The sequence below is a fragment of the Crinia signifera genome, chromosome 3 (assembly GCF_055691185.1).
Source record: "Crinia signifera chromosome 3, ASM5569118v1, whole genome shotgun sequence".
Taxonomy (NCBI): Eukaryota; Metazoa; Chordata; class Amphibia; order Anura; family Myobatrachidae; genus Crinia; species Crinia signifera.
This window is the reverse complement of record NC_139219.1, coordinates 97514311-97532111: the sequence shown is the minus strand read 5'-3', so window position 1 is coordinate 97532111 and position 17801 is coordinate 97514311. Positions and strand designations below refer to the sequence as shown.

The following is a 17801-nucleotide window of genomic DNA, read 5'->3' as shown; positions in this document are numbered from 1 at the left end:
CTTTCTTTGAACAGGATGTTTTCGACATCGGAGTCGGTAAGGACAAGGGTATCACCTGGGTTTAGCGTAATGTCCTTAAACCCAGGGGTAACATCCTCTGAGGTCATGGCCCCAAGTGGGGTACTTCAGTGGGGAATAGGATGTGAGGGGTGAAGACAGACGACAAGGTGATGTCCTGGGGTTCAAAGTTTGAACAAGGTAGTAGTAGGAGGTGCGGTGCCCAGGTTCGTTGTTCCAAATGGGACAATGAAGTAATATACAGGTAATCCTGGCACTCAATCCAAATCAACAACAACTTGGTTGTCCCTCTGTCCTTGCACGGCGGCAGGAAATGTAGGTAATATACAGTAGAGGTCACTCACAAGATTTTTCATGCTGCACGGCGGCAGACTGGCAATAAAGGTCACAACTGACACAAGTAGTAGTGAGTCAACGTTTCGGGCTGGTTGCCCTTTATCAAGACATAAAAAACAAGTGTACAGTACTTACATTTATAGGTGCACAAAGACCAAGCAAACCGAGTTCCCACCACCTGTGCTGCTCCCCTGGCCCGGGGTTGATGACATCACCGGCGCACCGGCAACCGTGTGTGCAGTGTCACCAGGGGGCGTGTGTCCTCTACCCAAGTGGGTAACCAAGGTAACCCTATAAACAACGTGAAAAGAAGACCGAGTGATAAGCTAACCACCTATGGGTTCGTGCGTGAAGTAATGTAAGTATATATATGTGTTATCTATCTATATCTATCTATCTGAACAGAAATATATATTTTATATAAGGTTATATAGGGTTGTATGTGTGGGGGGGGGCACCAATATATATCTTGGCTCCGGGCAACTGGAACGAACTTACGCCACTGAGGAGACTACATCATTGAGGGGAAGACATATATGAATGATATGTGCATTTTGTTCGATCTTTGTGAGTAGAATGTAAAGAAATAAAAATACTCACTTTTTACAGTATTGTCTCCTTTCGTTTGAGCTCTTTTTTAGAGAAAGGACTCGAACTTTCCTGCGCTTTGTTTGTACTGTGTATAAAGACCCTAATGCTCAACATTCATATTGTGTGAGTTGTTACATGTTATATATATTTTTTGCCGGTGGGTGTCACAATTTTTCTGTTTTTGCTTTATGTCAGTTTCAGCTTTTATGGTGAAGTCTCTTGTGTGTCACCCTGGGCTGAATGTTTATAATTAGCGCTGAGGGATCAGTTTATGTGCTCCTTCTGTCTGTATATTCACCTCTACTGATTAACCCAAGCAGCTAACATGTTTTCATTTAGAGAAAATAGGAGGGAATTGTTAAAAGATTTATTTGATTCGCCCAAAAATAACGTATGTGATGAAGACCTCACAATTATGAAAAAAAACTAGAAAGTCTGATTATTAAAGAAAAGAGATGTTGGTGGGAGGTCACCACATTGGAACGTTATTTATCGGAAAATTTGGTTCCGAAGGGACTAAAAATCCCCAAAAATTCCATATTTTGCCCCTCCTAATAGCGATTTAAAAAAAAGATTGGGATCAAACATTAAATCAGTGTTCCCTTAGATTAATGGGACTAATCATTAACCCCTTGAGTGGTGGGTTTTGCTGGGGCAGGACAAACCTACTAGGACAGGTTTGTCCTGCCCCAGCAAAACCCACCACAGATAGTAGGAAAAAATTTCCAGGACAGCCCGCTGCGGCATACCACCCAAGGGGTTAAGGAACGCACAAAGAATCTCACTCAATTTAATGAGGAGAGCATACAATTACAGAAATTATTAGAGCCATTCAAAAATCTTGAGGATTTTGAAGAAACGGAGACAGAAATAGCAAGAAAAATAAATAAAGAAACTAGAGATCTAAAAGATAAAAATAGGAAAAAAATATCAACAGAACATCAACGAAAGAAATAATAATCCCCAAGTAGAAATAGAAGTACCCACAAGGACCGCCAAAAATATTAAGCAGAATCAAAGTACTTTCCAAAGACTGTGTTGAGTAAACAAAATAAAAAAATGGAGAAAAATCAGGAAAGAGTGGGATTGGCAATCCAATAGAAATGGTAATTATTCCAATTCTAGTCCCCATTACAACAGGGATTTCCTTTTTTAGAATATACACCAAAGACAAGGTGGAGAAAAGATTTTTAGAAAAGGGGAGAGGAGGGAAATTGAATAAAGGTGCATACACACGGGGGAGACCAGAGATGGGCGCTGATGAAAGGGAACCTCTGCCGGGCGGTGCTGCAGAGGTAATCAGCTGGTCGCAGGAGCTGATTAGAACGGGGCTGAAAACGGAAGCGCGCACCCGGCGATTTATCGCCGGGGCACACTCCCATCACTGGCAATAGTCAGCGATTTCAGCAAACATCGCTGCCATGTGTACACGGCTTTAGAGAGAAAGAAATAGACCGAAAATTGTAACCAAAGGGATGAGTAAAACAGACCCACCCAATAATAATACCAAAATCTTCAACTTAAGTAATAAAATTCTCACTAGGGGATACGATTATTGAGCCACCAGCAAGTTGTTAGACAGTCATTAGGTCAAAATGCATTTAGGCCGACATGCAGGACATGCAGGAAGGTCGACATGAGGATAGGTCCTTGATGGCTAACCTTAACACTCCAGCTGTTGTTGAACTACACATCCCAGCATGCTCTGCTTCAGTTTTTCTATTTGGCCATGCTAAATCTGATGCAGAGCATGCTGGGATGTGTAGTTCAACAACAGCTGGTGTCAAGGTTAGCCATCAAGGGTCTAGGTCGACGTGGGTTAGGTTGACAGGGTCATTAGGTCGACATGGGTTAGGTCGACAGTCAAAAGGTCAACATGGGGTTTTTCACTGTTTTTTTTACCCGAATGTTGACACAGGATACATGTTAAAATGCATCGCGTCCCCTCACATGGCTGGCTGTGCTCATCATGCATCGGGCTCGGTGCCTCGCTATGCTCGGCACACTATTTTATTCCCCCGCCACACCCCAGTGGGTGGTAGGGCATGAAATAATGCCTGTCGCCACAGGTCGGCTCAAAAAACAGTGAAAACCCCATGTCAACCTTTTGACTGTCGAACACTACCCATGTCGACCTAATGACTGTCTAACAACTTGCTGGTGACCCAATGACCGGATCCCAGTCAAAGTATAATATATTTAGGTTCAATACCTATTGGTGGGGTGCCATCTGGTGGCCAGTAGGTGAAATAACAGGCAATATTTAGAGAAGAGAGATTTTTTTTTTTTTATAGAGGGATAAAGTTGTGCGATGTATATCCCTGCAAGCTGATTTGTATGGGGTAACTGCTACTGTTTGCTATAAATGGATTGGTCTAGCCAGTCCCTGAAAGTTAGCGAGTTGATCCCAATTACAGTTGCACAATGAGATATGGAAACAGAAGGTCACTTCTTTCCGGGTTAAGGTGGGGAGCCCTTTGATTGGCACAATGGCCCTTGCAAAGTGGTAATCCCACGGTCGCAGATGGGTGTACCCTGAAAGTGAAATAGGAAAAGAGGAGGGAAGACTAAACCGTCAGTTTACTCGCACGCTGCTTTCTTCCATATGCTATTAGCCTTGATGGGCAATGAGCAGTGTTTTTCGACCACAGTGTGTCTTGAATAAAATGACAGCAGAGAAAAGGAGATGACAGAGCCTGAGAAGACAGATATGTGGCAACTGCTTGACAAAAAGGAACTTCTATTAGGGCCTTTAAATAGGAATGCTGCAGGTATATATGGGGTAGATAAAGTGTAATATGCTTAGGTGCAATACCTATTGGTCGTAGTAGTTGAAATAACAGGAAGAATTAGGAAAAAAAGAGAGAAAAAGACGGCGATAGATAAAGTTGTGCAATGTATATCCCTGCCAGGTGATATTTATTGGGTAACTGCTAATGTTTGCTGTGAGTGGATTGGACTAGACCAGACCAGTGGTAGCCAACTACGGTCCTCGAGAGCTAACAGTTCACATTTTCCAGACAACTTAGCTGCTGCAAAGGTGCACTCATAACTAGCTGAAACATTTTCAAAGATCCACAGGTGGAGCTAATTACTTCACTTGTGATTCTGTGAGGAGATCTGGAAAACATTAACTGTTGGTTGCTCTCGAGGACTGGAGTTGGCTACCCCAGGACTAGACGGTCCCTGCAAGTGAGCCAGTTGATCCTAATTACAGTGGCACAATGGGATAGGTTAACAGAAAGTAACTGCGTTCCGGGTTAAGGTGGGGAGCCCTTTGATTGGCATGATGGGCCTTGCAAAGTGGTAATCCCCACGGTCGCGGATGAGTGTATCTTAAAGGTGTTTACAGACACGCTGCTTTCTTCCATGTGCTCCTCCGACCAGCAACCATTCAGGAGCTGAAAACGGGAGCGCGCACCCGGCGATTTATCGCTGGTACACACTCCAGTAACTGGCAATATGGTCGCCCAGCGACCATATTTCCAGCGATATTTGCAATAATCACCCCTGTGTGTACGCTCCACTAGAGTAGTCAGTCTATTAAAATTCCACTGCAGGAGGAGGAGGAAGTGGCAGAGAATTCACATATATTAAGTGTGCCTTTCACTAGAAAAGTGGGTAGAGAGTGAGCAGAGATATACATAAAAAATGCAGAATAGGGATGATAGTACAAGACCCTTCTTCTAATTATTGGAAATGACTGTTCCCTAATTACAATAACAGTATTGTGTTAATCATTGGTGTACTATAAGCCATGGAAGCCTTAAGGTCCATACAGACTGGGCGACTCTGCCCAGCGTGTATGGACAGCGATGATCACGTTCATTGCTGGGGGGGAAGCCGCTCAGTGCATACACACTGAGCGGCTTTCCCCCTCCCTGGTGCTGATGGCGCGGGGAGGGGGGGGAAGGGGGGAAGATGGCGTTGCATAGCACAGAGCTATGCAAAGCCGTCCTCAAAGCCGTTCATCTGCTGGTAATACCAGCAGATGAACGGCTTTCCCCGCGATGTTGCGGGAGTGCGCGGCAGCGCTCACCGCCGGGGCATACACACTGGGCGGCTTTGTGCTGAAAGCCGCTCAAACATGCTGTTTTGAGCGACTTTCAGCTCAAAGTCGCCCATTGTGTATGGACCTTTATACATAAATGGCATCATTTGTGATTTCTATACATACTGTAAAATCACAAAATGGCAGTGGTCCCCAAACTGTGCACTGGGGATCCCCGAGGTGCAGCAGTGCAGTCACCCATTGAGGATTCAGATTGGTGAGTGGAGCATGCGAGAGCGGTCAGGGGAAAATAGAAGGCAGTGAGTTGCAACAACTGATCTGTTTAAAATGAGGACCTGGAAATCACAACCAAACATCAGTAAGGCAGTCGTGACGGTATGAATAACTATAATGTGGGGAAAGGCTGCATAGGAATCAATGGGGGGACTGCAGGGGGAGAGACAGATCTATTCTCAATTCCCGGAACATCATCTGTGCAAATTGTAAGTTTGAGACTTCCAGTAATCTGTAACTAAGACAGGTCAGCACGGATGTCAGAGACCCACATGAAAAATGCCTGTGCACGTCTGCATTTTTCCAAACATCCAGAAAATTTTTGGAGGAAGAAAACAATCTACTACGACTAGAAAAGAAACAGTCACTAATGTTCAAAGACTTTTGGCAGCAAATTCTGCAAACTGAAGAATGACGTGGCGGCCATTGTTAAGAAAAAAAGACAAGATGCTTCTTGCATTAAAAAAATAGATTTTTAATAATTAAACAAATTCCATAATAAAACAGTTTCTCATGGATCTATAGTACTATTCCACCTTAGTAATCTTACATTTTGTTGTCTTTTGGAATTTAATTAAGCAGCACTTTTAAAAGCTGGATTTATAGGTGTGATACAATTAAATACAAAGCCAGGTTTATTTATATTATTCCACACTAAATACATAAGACAAACTAGTTAAATTAATACGGTGCGCAGTGAATAGCTTGTGGGTAGTATTTAGTCACGAGTACCAGCATTTTATTACTCAAGTTACCCACGGCAATGCCGTTTGCACCACGCCAAGGCTTAAGACAGAATCGCCGCCCTAGTTTTGTCAGATTTCTGCTAGCACCCCAGGACGAGTGCAAGCAGAAATCGGACAAACTCGGAGTTAGAGGCGCAAGGTATGGATCAAAGAATACATAAACATTCGGTCTAAAAGCCTTAGGTTGGCCACTGAAGGTCCACATGACTGATGGTCGACACGCATTAGGTCAACATGGGGAAGGTCGAAAGTTAAAAGGTCGGCATGGGGATTTTCACCCTTTTATTTTTACCCGAATGTCGAGATGGACACTTAAAAAGTGCACCGCATCCCCTCACATGGTGAGCGTAGCGAGGCACCATGCTTCGCTATTTTTGTTCTGCGCAGACTGTTCTCCAGGTGTATGCACCCAGGACAGTGGGCAGGAGGCGGAGAGAGTTGTAGGAGTTCTAGTGGTGGCTTATTGGAATATACAAATGTGTGTGGACAGTTACCTGTAAAGGGGCTTTATTACTAAAGTAAAACAAATAAGTGCTAAACAGTGACTACTATATTCAGTCCAATAATATGAATGGATCAGAGAAAATGCACAAAGGAAAAGGACACAGCAGTAAGCAGGGAGGTTCAGCCACTTGGACAGAAAACCTCAGCATTGATCATGTGATCATGTTATTCTATAGGATAGTTTCTAGAAAAAACATAGCAACAATAATGTACTTTATTACTGCAGCCAGATTGCAACTGAAAATAAATGAATAATGTATTATCTGTAGTCATGTGTGTGCTAAGATACCTATGGCTTCTGCTAGTCATGCATGGTAATTACAGTGCAATATATAACTCAGGATTCTGTATTGCTGATGACTGAAAAATGGATGCCAGCTTTGTCTAGACGTTCAATCAGTTTGGTTTTGGCGAAAGCTGCTCCTGGGGAGTAAACTCCACCTCTGGAAGACAAGATAATAGAGGAATGTCATATAATCATTAATCTGCAGTATTACCAAACATTTCCTAAGAGTTATAATAATCTGTCCTCCAGGCAAAACCTGCACCAACCCCGGCTTAGTAAGTCCCGTGTTACACAGCAATATTTTCAATGATCTGATCCTCAAAATGGACAAAACCATGTGCACTGCAGGTGGGGCAGATGTAACATGTACAGAGCGAGTTACATTTGGCGGAGTTATATTGTTTCGGCTTTATTTTTACACTGCAATTTAGATTTCAGTTTGAACACAATCCACTCAAATCTAACTCTCTCTGCACAGGTTACATCTTCCCCACCTGCAGTGCACATGGGTTTGACCATTTTGAGAACACTTTTTCCCCATGCGATCAGGTCTGAAATTAGGCCTATGGTCTGCTTTCCTGATAACAATGAGAACATTGCATACACCTGGCCTGCTAACACATTGAATGGCTTTCTGTGCCACTGATGCAAACTGAAGATGGTAAAATAAGGACTCCTATCAATGTCTAAGTGTAAACCAAGGGCTTGAGTCAGAGACTGTCTATCACACAGCTGCTGTGAGATATGCTAATCTTGCAAGAGAAGTCTTCAGTAGAAAGACTCCGCCCGACGGCTTCTCTGATCCCCTTCGGCATCAGAGGACGCAACATTGGATCTGCTTGAACCTCAGCCATCTAAGTAACTCTAACGCTGCTGAAACCAGTGAAACAGTGTCCATGGAGACAGCCACCCAGAAATCGGGGCCAACAGGCCTATTTTCGGTAATGATGCCTGTCGCCACCCCCAGTCCACACACAAACATCCAGGGCACTGCGAGCGATGTTGGAAAAAAGATCTGCAAATGCAAAAAGCAGCATATACACACACACACACACACACGTGCAGCTCTCACACGATCAGAAGTATACCTATATACATCAGATTTACAGCTCTGAATTAAGTCATCTGAGAGCATATTAGAATGCCTATTACGGTATATTGTGCTTACTTTTCTGGGAGAGAGTCTGGTTCCTTTAGAATGGTCACAGCGGCTTGCACCATTGCTATTGGAGTAGTCACATATCCACTTTCTGTAAAACACAAAGTGCATTGAAAAATAAAAAATCATCAACAAGAAGAAAATCTAGCCATGTAATGGAGTCTAAATCCAAATGTGAAATATGACAAAAGCTTACAGTGTCTCGAACATATGATTATAGAAAATGATTTATTGCTTAATTCATTTAAATTAGAAGACCCCTTTACCTGGTCCCGACACCTGTGTGCAGATTTTTATGTCTGGTTTCCCCTTCTCGAGATCTTGGCCATTGCTGTAACCCTCCCCAAAGAACGTCAATGTGAAAGAGGTATCCTCTATCTGCCAAAACAAAGCATTTCAGTTATACATATTTTCAATGGGTTTATGTTCCTCTTTATTCACAGTCCATGATCTGGTTAGGTACAGAGGGTGACATTCTATGCTATGCGGTAAAATCCGCATGTTTTTTATCGCACCAAATCGCACTTTTGAAAATCGCAAGATTGGCCCGTTTTTCGCATATTTAATGAGATGCGAAAAACGGGCCAAATAGTGCGAATAGGTGCGATTTCTTTAGTCCTGAAAATCGCACGTTTGTAGGAAATCGCAATTAAAAAAAAAAACCAGCGCGGGGTCCCCCGCCAGAGCATAACCAGCCCCGGGCTCATTGAGCCGGTGCTGGTGACATAAAATCAGGGTCCCCGACAAATAGGGGTCCCCTTGATTTAATGAAACCAGCACCAGGCTCAAGGTCCGGCAATGGTTCCCGAAATACGGGGGACAAAATGACTAGGGGTCCCCCGTATTTTAAGAACCAGCACCAGACCCAACCAGCCAGCAGGGTAATGCCAAGGCCAGGGGACACTTATTATATAAGGTCCCGCGGCCAAAGCATTATCCCCCTGGCTGGTCAGCATGGGCAGGGGTCCTGGGGAAGTGGGGACCCCCCCAATGAAGGGGTCCCCCCCCTCCAGGACTTACCAGCCCATGCTGAAAGTCCGGGGCTGTCCCCGATGCCCCTGGGCGGTGGGCATCGGGCTGATGCAAAGTGTAAAAAAAAGATTAAAAACTATTGTTTTCTACTGTAGAACTATGAGTCCCAGCAAGCCTACCCCGCATGCTGGGACTTGGAGAACCACAAGTCCCAGCATGCGGGGCATTAAAGGGCCCACTGGCACTTGTAGTTCTACAGTACAAAAAATAGTTAATGAAAACACACTGACACCCTGAAAAATAAAAGTTTAATACATACATAACACACACACTGATACTTACCTACCTTGAGCCCGTAGGTCGGTCCCTGGATCCTGGGTCCGGGGCTCCTGGACAGAAGACTCCGGTTCCGGGGCCTTGGTCCTGGTTCCGGGGCTGGCCCGGGGTCCTGGGCTCCAGGGCTGATGTCTCTGGGGTCCAGGATCCGAAGTAGTCCAAAAGGGGTTCCTAAGGAAGGAAATCCTACTCACCTGGTCCCCGGCGACGACCTCGGCATCCTCTCCGGCAGACGCGCTGCTCCCGGCTGGTACCCGCTCACGGACTGGAGAGGCGCAGAGATGTTTCATCTTCCGCACCTTTCCTCCGAATGATTCTATTGGCCGCCTAGCGGCAGGGACTGGCTGGCAAATTTTAGCCTGGGGGGCAAGACCAGAGCACTGGCCCATAAGTAACAGCGCATTGCAGGTTTTTCATTTAAAAAAATATGTATTAATAAAAGAAAAGATTAGGCCTGGAGTTGATTATATCAACTCCAGACATCACAAGCTGCTCTCCTGCATAAATAAAGATCAGGACACCACAGGCTTCTCCCTTGCGTAAAGAACAGGATACCACAGGCTGCTCCATTGCGTAAAGAACATTACACCACAGACTGCTCCCTTGTGTAAAGAACAAGACACCACAGGCTGCTCTCTTGCGTAAAGAACAGGACACCACAGGCTGCTCCCTTGCATAAAGAACAGGACACCACAGGCTGCTCCCTTGCATAAAGAACAGGACACCACAGGCTGCTCCCTTGCGTAAAGAACAGGACACCACAGACTGCTCCATTGCGTAAAGAACAGGACACCTCAGGCTACTCCCTTGCGTAAAGAACCGGACACCACAGGCTGCTCCCTTGCGTAAAGAACCGGACACCACAGGCTGCTCCCTTGCGTAAAGAACAGGACACCACAGGCTGCTCCCTTGCGTAAAGAACAGGACACCACAGGCTGCTCCCTTGCGTAAAGAACAGGACACCACATGCTGCTCCCTTGCGTAAAGAACCGGACACCACAGACTGCTCCCTTTGCCTAAAGTACAGGACACCACAGACTGCTCCCTTGCGTAAAGAACAGGACACCACAGACTGCTCCTTTGTGTAAAGTACAAGACAACACAGGCTGCTCCCTTGCGTAAAGATCAGGACACCACAGGCTGCTCCCTTGCGTAAAGATCAGGACACCACAGGTTGCTCCATTGCGTAAAGAACATTACACCACAGACTGCTCCCTTGCGTAAAGTACAAGACACCACAGGCTGCTACCTTGCGTAAAGAACAAGACACCACAGGCTGCTCCCTTGCGTTTAGAACAGGACACCACAGACTGCTCCCCCTGTATAATAATAATGCAATGACACCACAGGCTGCTCCCCCCTAAACTTGTAGATTTGCACCGGATTGAATATGTCCATATCCTGTCAGAAACTGCTCACCATCAAATTATTTTTACACTGGACACCAGCCACAACAGCCGCCATTTACTAGGCAGCTGCGATGATTTACTCGGCGGCTGCAATTACTTACTCGATGACCGCTATAAATACAGGCACATCCGGGCTGCTTCTGTCGCCACATATCCTCCGAGGCACACCCAGCATTTTTCTCACATGCCCAGTCTGACACTCCCACTAAATGGCCGGTTACCCCCCTAGATGTCTACTTTCTGTCAGTCATCTTGCGATCGGCCAGCGAAGGGAAAATGTAGCAGTCTGTTTGCTAGGCCTGGTCACGCATATGCATTGCGACTCTTGTGCATTCACCATCTACCAATAATGGCCCGATGCTGATGGCAGCTGTACGATTATGTCTGAATCAGGCCCATTGTGTAATTTGAAGGCAGTTTAAGATTTAAAATTTTTCATTGAAAAAAAAAAAATAATAACCAGTAGCTTACTTACTGTATCTTGTAGCTACTGTGGGAGGGAAGGAAGGTGTGAGCCGCACAATCACAAAGGCTGCTAGCTTGTCTGCACCCAGCAGTGCAGTCAGCTCAGCTTGCAAGTGACCATTTTGTCAGCGTCTCCCCCAGCTCAGCCCGATAAGCCCCGCCCCCTCCACGGAGCTCTGTGGAGCCCCACCCCCTTCACGGAGCCCAGCTAAGCCCCGCCCCCTCACAGAGCCCTCCTAAGCGTCTGCACACAGCAGTGAGCTGAGCAGCGGCCGCATCCTGACACTGACAGCCGGGGAGGCAGGCAGAAGATCCTTCCCGGCTGTCAGGCATGCGCAGCACAATCGGCCCTAGTGCCGCATATATGTATTGGCCCGGGGGGCATATGGCACCCTGCCCCCCGGCCCAGCCCACCCCTGCCTAGCGGCCAATCAGGAGCCGAGAAAGTCGGAGGAAAGGCGCGGAAGATGAAACATCTCTGCGCCTCTCCAGTCCGTGAGCGGGTACCAGCCGGGAGCAGCGCGTCTGCCGGAGAGGATGCCGAGGTCGTCGCCGGGGACCAGGTGAGTAGGATTTCCGTCCTTAGGAACCCCTTTTGGACTACTTCGGATCCTGGACCCCGGAGACATCAGCCCTGGAGCCCAGGACCCCGGACCAGCCCCGGAACCAGGACCAAGGCCCCGGAACCGGACTCTTCTGTCCAGGAGCCCCGGCCCCCAGACCCAGGGACCGACCTACGGGCTCAAGGTAGGTAAGTATCAGTGTGTGTGTTATGTATGTATTAAACTTTTAATTTTCAGGGTGTCAGTGTGTTTTATTTAACTATTTTTTGTACTGTAGAACTACAAGTGCCAGCGGGCCCTGTAATGCCCAGCATGCTGGGACTTGTGGTTCTCCAAGTCCTAGCATGCGGGGTAGGCTTGCTGGGACTCATAGTTCTACAGTAGAAAACAATAGTTTTTAATCTTTTTTTTACACTTTGCATCAGCCTGATGCCCACCGCCCAGGGGCATCGGGGACAGCCCTGGACTTTCAGCATGGGCTGGTAAGTCCTGGAGGGGGGGACCCCTTCATTGGGGGGGTCCCCACTTCCCCAGGACCCCTGCCCATGCTGACCAGCCAGGGGGATAATGCTTTGGCCGCGGGACCTTATATAATAAGTGTCCCCCGGCTGTGGCATTACCCTGCTGGCTGGTTGGGTCTGGTGCTGGTTCTTAAAATACGGGGGACCCCTAGTCATTTTGTCCGCCGTATTTCGGGAACCAGCGCCGGACCTTGAGCCTGGTGCTGGTTTCATTAAATTAAGGGGACCCCTATTTGTCGGGGACCCTGATTTTATGTCACCAGCACCGGCTCAATGAGCCCGGGGCTGGTTATGCTCTGGCGGGGGACCCCGCGCTGTTTTTTTTTTTTATTTTAACTGTTTAAACTTTTTTTTACACCAGAACCCTGCACAGATCGCAATGATCTGTGCAGGGTTCTGGCAAATTCGCCCATCAGAACCTGGTCTGATTTTTGGGGAGAATTATAGACACAGTTTATACAAATCGCATAGCCGATTTGTATACTTTTTAATGTGAAAACATCTGGATGCGATGTGCTGTGCGAAAAGCAGCCATCGCATTTCCAGTGTGTCCAACTTGTTGGCCAAAATCGCACTTTTTTCACAGCTCATTAAATATGCGAAAATGGAAAAACATGCGATTTCGGCCGTTTTTGCGGGAAAAAAAAAAAAATCGCAAAAAAACCCCCCCCGCAAATCATAGAATGTCACCCAGAATTTCTAAATTCTACCACAAAGTGTTCAGAGCAGGCCAGGTTTTCGTGCTGTCCATAATGTACGAATTAATTAACTAAAAATAATCAGACAAGTACTCCACAAGTTCTAAAAACAAGACAAACGGAGTATTTGAGGACAAGTCTTATAAAGTCCAGGCAGTCTAATTTGAATATGCTGACGAGAGAGAGAGAGAGAGAGAGAGAGAGAGAGAGAGAGAGAGAGAGAGAGAGAGAGAGAGAGAGAGAGAGAGAGAGAGAGAGAGAGAGAGAGAGAGAGAGAGAGAGAGAGAGAGAGAGAATATAAATATATAATTACAATTTGGTCTCTACAGCACACAGCGACACCCCAAGCAGGGAAGAGGAACTGCATGGGTTTTCAAAGATGGCGGGTGTTAGAATGAACACTTCCAGAGAGTGGTCTAGAAAAACATCTTTGAGAGAAGAGAGGCAACGTTCCACCCAAGAATCAAAAAGGACAGCTCACAAAGGATTAAGCGAACAATGGCAGATCGGGACAACTAGGGACAAGGTAAGGAGCGTTGTGGAAGACCATACTAACTTATGCCATGTTGAGACTGTAGCATGGACTGCTTTTGCCGGGGAGGAACATCATTTAGGGGCAAGCACAAAACATCCAATAGGGAGAGGGGATGAATGGAAAACTATTTCATCACAACCAAGGGTATGGGGTCAGCCCGCTCAAACCAATCTGCAGCTTGAGTATACAATACAGATAATACAACCAGAATGGTATTTTTCAATATCTGGGAAAGCTACCAAACCCCCCCCCCCCCCCCCCAAACTGTTTGGAAAGAGTGTGAATACCTTTAGCTATTCTAGGTTTAGAGTTTTTTCATACGTAGGTTTTAGAAAATCTAATTAATTCTGTTATAGAGGGTTTTGGACAATATTCTCAGGATCGTAGAGGTACATCAACTTGGGCAATAATACCATTTTAGCCGCAGCAATGCGACTAAGCCAGGATACCTCATGTAGCAACCAATCTCTAGTCTTCAACAGAGGTTCATAGTTACATTCCAATAAAAGTATTGTCCCTCGCTAAATTAACACCTAAATATTTAAAGGGAACTGGCCTGCCAAGCAAATTTAGATTTTTCTTTCAAGGATTTGACTACAGCCTCAGGAATATGTAAGGGGAGGGCCTCTGTTTTAGAAGTTTTCAGCTTGTAATAGGAAATACATATCGAGTATCAAGTGATGGGATGGGAGGGGAATATCGAGTTTTAGTAAGCAGAGAAGAATAGTGTCCGCAAACAAGCTAATACCACCAATGAATGGGCCGTGTATTGTATACACGTTCCTGATTTTTTTCAGCCAGAGGTTCAAGCGCTAAAGAGAAAATTAAATTTGATAAAAGGCACTCTTGACGAGTACCATTAGAAATACAAAATCCTGAGGAGACAAAGCCACTAACAAAATCTCTAGCAGATCGGGAAGGATAAAAGGCAGATTGTAAGACAGGAACAAGATCAGACTTAAACTTCTTATAGAAATTAGACGGGAAGCCATCTGGGCCAGGCACTTTGTTTAGGGGCAATGAGTCTATTGCTGCTTCTACTTTAGTGCTAGTCCATGGGAAGCAGAGGGAATCAAGTGATTCGGAGCATAGAGCTGGTAAGGAGATACCGCACAAGAAATCATTAATATTGGCAGGCGATGGTTTGGGAGTATTGAGCTCATTTATAAGATTATACAGATTAGAGTAATAATCAGCAAAGGCATTGGCTAGGTCTACTGGGTCACAAACCTTAGCTCCTCTAGAATTATAAAAAGCGTGGATTCTATCTTTTGCCCTGCACCCTCTCAACTTCAGGGCCAAGCAGCGACCAGCCCTATTACCGAACACTTAAAACTTCTGATTAACACGGGACAGGTTACGTTGCACCTCACTCAGGAAGAAAAGGTTAACCTCTTCTCTGGCCTTAAGTAAAAGTTGAAATAAAGATTTGTTCTTAGAGTCCGCCTCGTGTACACTGTCAAGCTCGGCAAGTTCAAATCGCTTTTTATAATCTCTTTTAAGTCAGTCTTGAGTGAACACCAATGCGTAAAAACCGACATCTCCTCGGGGATATAAGTACACAGATAGGTTGAAGAGCTTGCTGTATGGCACCTGAGACCTCTGGCTGAGTAAGAATATAGGTGCCCAATCTCCAGGATCCTGGGGCAATTCTCCGCTCCCCAACATCCCACACAAAATAAAGGGGTGAATGGTCTGATCATGACATAGTGAGTATATTGGCTTTACGGATAGATTCTAATGTCCATCTATCAGCTAATATTAGATCAATTCTGGAATATGACCGATGGACATGACAACAAAATGAATAGTCTCGGACTATAGGATGCTTGGCACACCAAACATCAAAATGCTCATATCCTGCCAACAGACTACTAAAGCATTTAGCCGGGTCATGTGGTTTGTTCAAAGATGCAACGGTGGGCCTAGATCTATCTATGGATGGGTCCAGCACATGTTAAAGTCACTGAGCACTAGTAAAGCACCTTTTGCATGAGACTCTAAAATCTTACAATATTTTTTACAAAATGCTAATTGTTTGGTATTAGGGACATAACAAGACACCAGAGTAACAGCCAAGTAGTATCACATATCTCCCACCCAGGTCTGTCCATTGTACAGATAAATTAAAGGGACAGTGTTGATAAATTACGATAGCTACGCCGGCTTTTTTAGAGTGACCATTGGCATTGTAACAGTGGGGGTATTGTGTATTATAAAACCATGGAGGGGCAGAATGTTGAAAAGGAGTCTCTTGGACAGCAACAATATGAGCTTTAAGTCTGCGAAAGAGATTAAGTGCTAATCTTCCCTTTGAAGGGGAATTTAGCATTAATAGAAATCACGTTTACCATATTCAGTGCTGGGGTAAAGAGTTAGAATCATAGCAAACAGTGGAAAATAGTAAGCAAAACAATATATCTGGCAAGGGAGGGGGAGATAACAACAACAACATAAAAGGATAAACTGAAATAACCCCACAAGGGGTTAAAACGAGACACAACATGGGCACTATTATGTTAAAGAAGGGGGGTAGTGAACAATCCCCTGCCGCCTATAATAGATAAACAAAGCAAATTGAAGGCACGACTCTGAACCACTTCATAGCCAACTGTCACCGCTAAGCACACAAAATGTGCAAATAGTAAAACAGTATATAGCCAAAAGGGAAACGGTATGAAAACAACGCAACCCATCGGAGGCTTCCAATAACAGTTTAGTAATCAAAAACGTCTAAACTAATTGATAGTAGTTAACATTATAAACATTATTAGCATAGAAGAGTGGAGGAGGGTCATACTAAAGTGAGAACATGCAAACATAGAACATGTTACTTTCACCCCGCCGTTGACCAGTCCTGCCGGAGTCGACGAACCGGGGAGGAGCACAATGAAGCACCTGCAATATTCCATTGAGTTAACACCATCATGCCTTCCTCCAAGGAAGATACAGCAGTAGTGGAGCCTTCACGTGAGATCAGGAGTTTTGTGTGGAAACCCCATCTATAAAGAAATTTTGCCTTCCCGTGAGCCGAACTGGAATGCGTGTCTCTTACGCAATGTAGCCAAGAAGAGGTCTCCAAACAGTTGTAACGAGCCCAGGATCTCCGACGAATCAGAGGAGGGTCTAGCAGCTTTCAATATCGCTGCTTTAATGTGAAAATAGCGGATTTTCATTAGGACATCCCTGGGTACACTGGCAGAATTGCATGCTTTTGGGGGCATATGAATTCGATCAATGAGGTCAGCTGGTGATGCAGTAGGCAGTATTTTTTTTGAATAGAGCAAGGGCAAAGTCACGTAAGCTACTATTTGAGATCTATTTTAGCTTCAAATTGTTGCAACACTACTGGTCCTCCATATCTTCAATCTTATCCTTCATAGCCGCGACCTCCGTATCCAATGCCTCATGAGATACAACCAGATCATTGTGAGGCTGACGACTTCACCCATTTTTGTCTCAAGATGGTCAGTATGCCCTCCAAGTTTGACAATCATACGTTGATAATCCTGGAGAGTAGAGAGCGGAATTCAGCTTCTACGTCATCTTTGCATAGCATCAAAAAGATTTTCATTGTGCCAACTGTTAAAGACATCATTATTACTAATACGTTCTTGGTCAGTCACGTTGTCCAGGGGCACAACAATGTTGGGAGGGGAGGGGAAAGCAGAGGGTTCTGACCGTGACTTCTCGGGTCCTGATGATTTAGATTAGAAGAAAGTAACCGGAGATACGGACTTAGATACTTAGGTCTTTTAGGGGCCATGTCCAGAATAATAAGAAAGAAACAACAACAAAAAACAACCAAACCGTAGAAGGCAGACAGCAAGGTCTTTAAGCTTGATCAAATCATCTGACGGTGAGACATCTTTGACACAGCACTCAGGGCCTTATTCTAGTTCACTCTTTCTGATAAAATCCTTCTTAAATGGACAAAACCATGTGCACTGCAGGGGGGCAGATGTAAAATGTGCAGAGAGAATTAGATTTGGGTGAGTTATTTTGTTTCTGTGCAGGGTAAATCCTGGCTGCTTTATTTTTACACTGCAATATAGATCTCACTTTGAAGTAAAACCCCACCCAAAACTAATTCTCTCTGCACAAGTTACATCTGCCCCACCTGCAGTGCACATGGTTTTGTCCATCCAAGAAGGATTTTGTCAGAAAGAGTGAACTAGAATAAGGCCCTCAGTGAGGAGTCATTTACTCCCTGATACTACAACATTTCATAGGTTCATTGGTAGCAAAATAAGGATTTTATCTGGGATTCTCCTATGGTCAGTGAAGCCCAAGACTGCAATGGAGTGCACCTACATTTGCCATACAGAGCAATAAAAAAAATGCTATTTTATTTTGTGGTAGAAACTTCTTAAAAAC

General features: G+C 45.1%; 1 protein-coding gene across 1 annotated transcript in view; it reads right to left on the bottom strand.

Moving 5' to 3' along the window:
* Positions 1–6680: 6680 nt before the first annotated feature.
* Positions 6681–17801, bottom strand: part of LOC146063666 (saccharopine dehydrogenase-like oxidoreductase) — a 49323-nt gene continuing 38202 nt past the window's right edge. The window contains exons 10-12 of the mRNA XM_083176250.1: positions 8192–8303; positions 7935–8016; positions 6681–6923 (exon numbers count right to left, since the gene is read on the bottom strand). Of these exons, the coding sequence (XP_083032376.1) occupies positions 6818–6923; positions 7935–8016; positions 8192–8303 (300 nt within the window). The 3' untranslated portion in view covers positions 6681–6817. The remainder of the gene's footprint in view (positions 6924–7934; positions 8017–8191; positions 8304–17801) is intronic.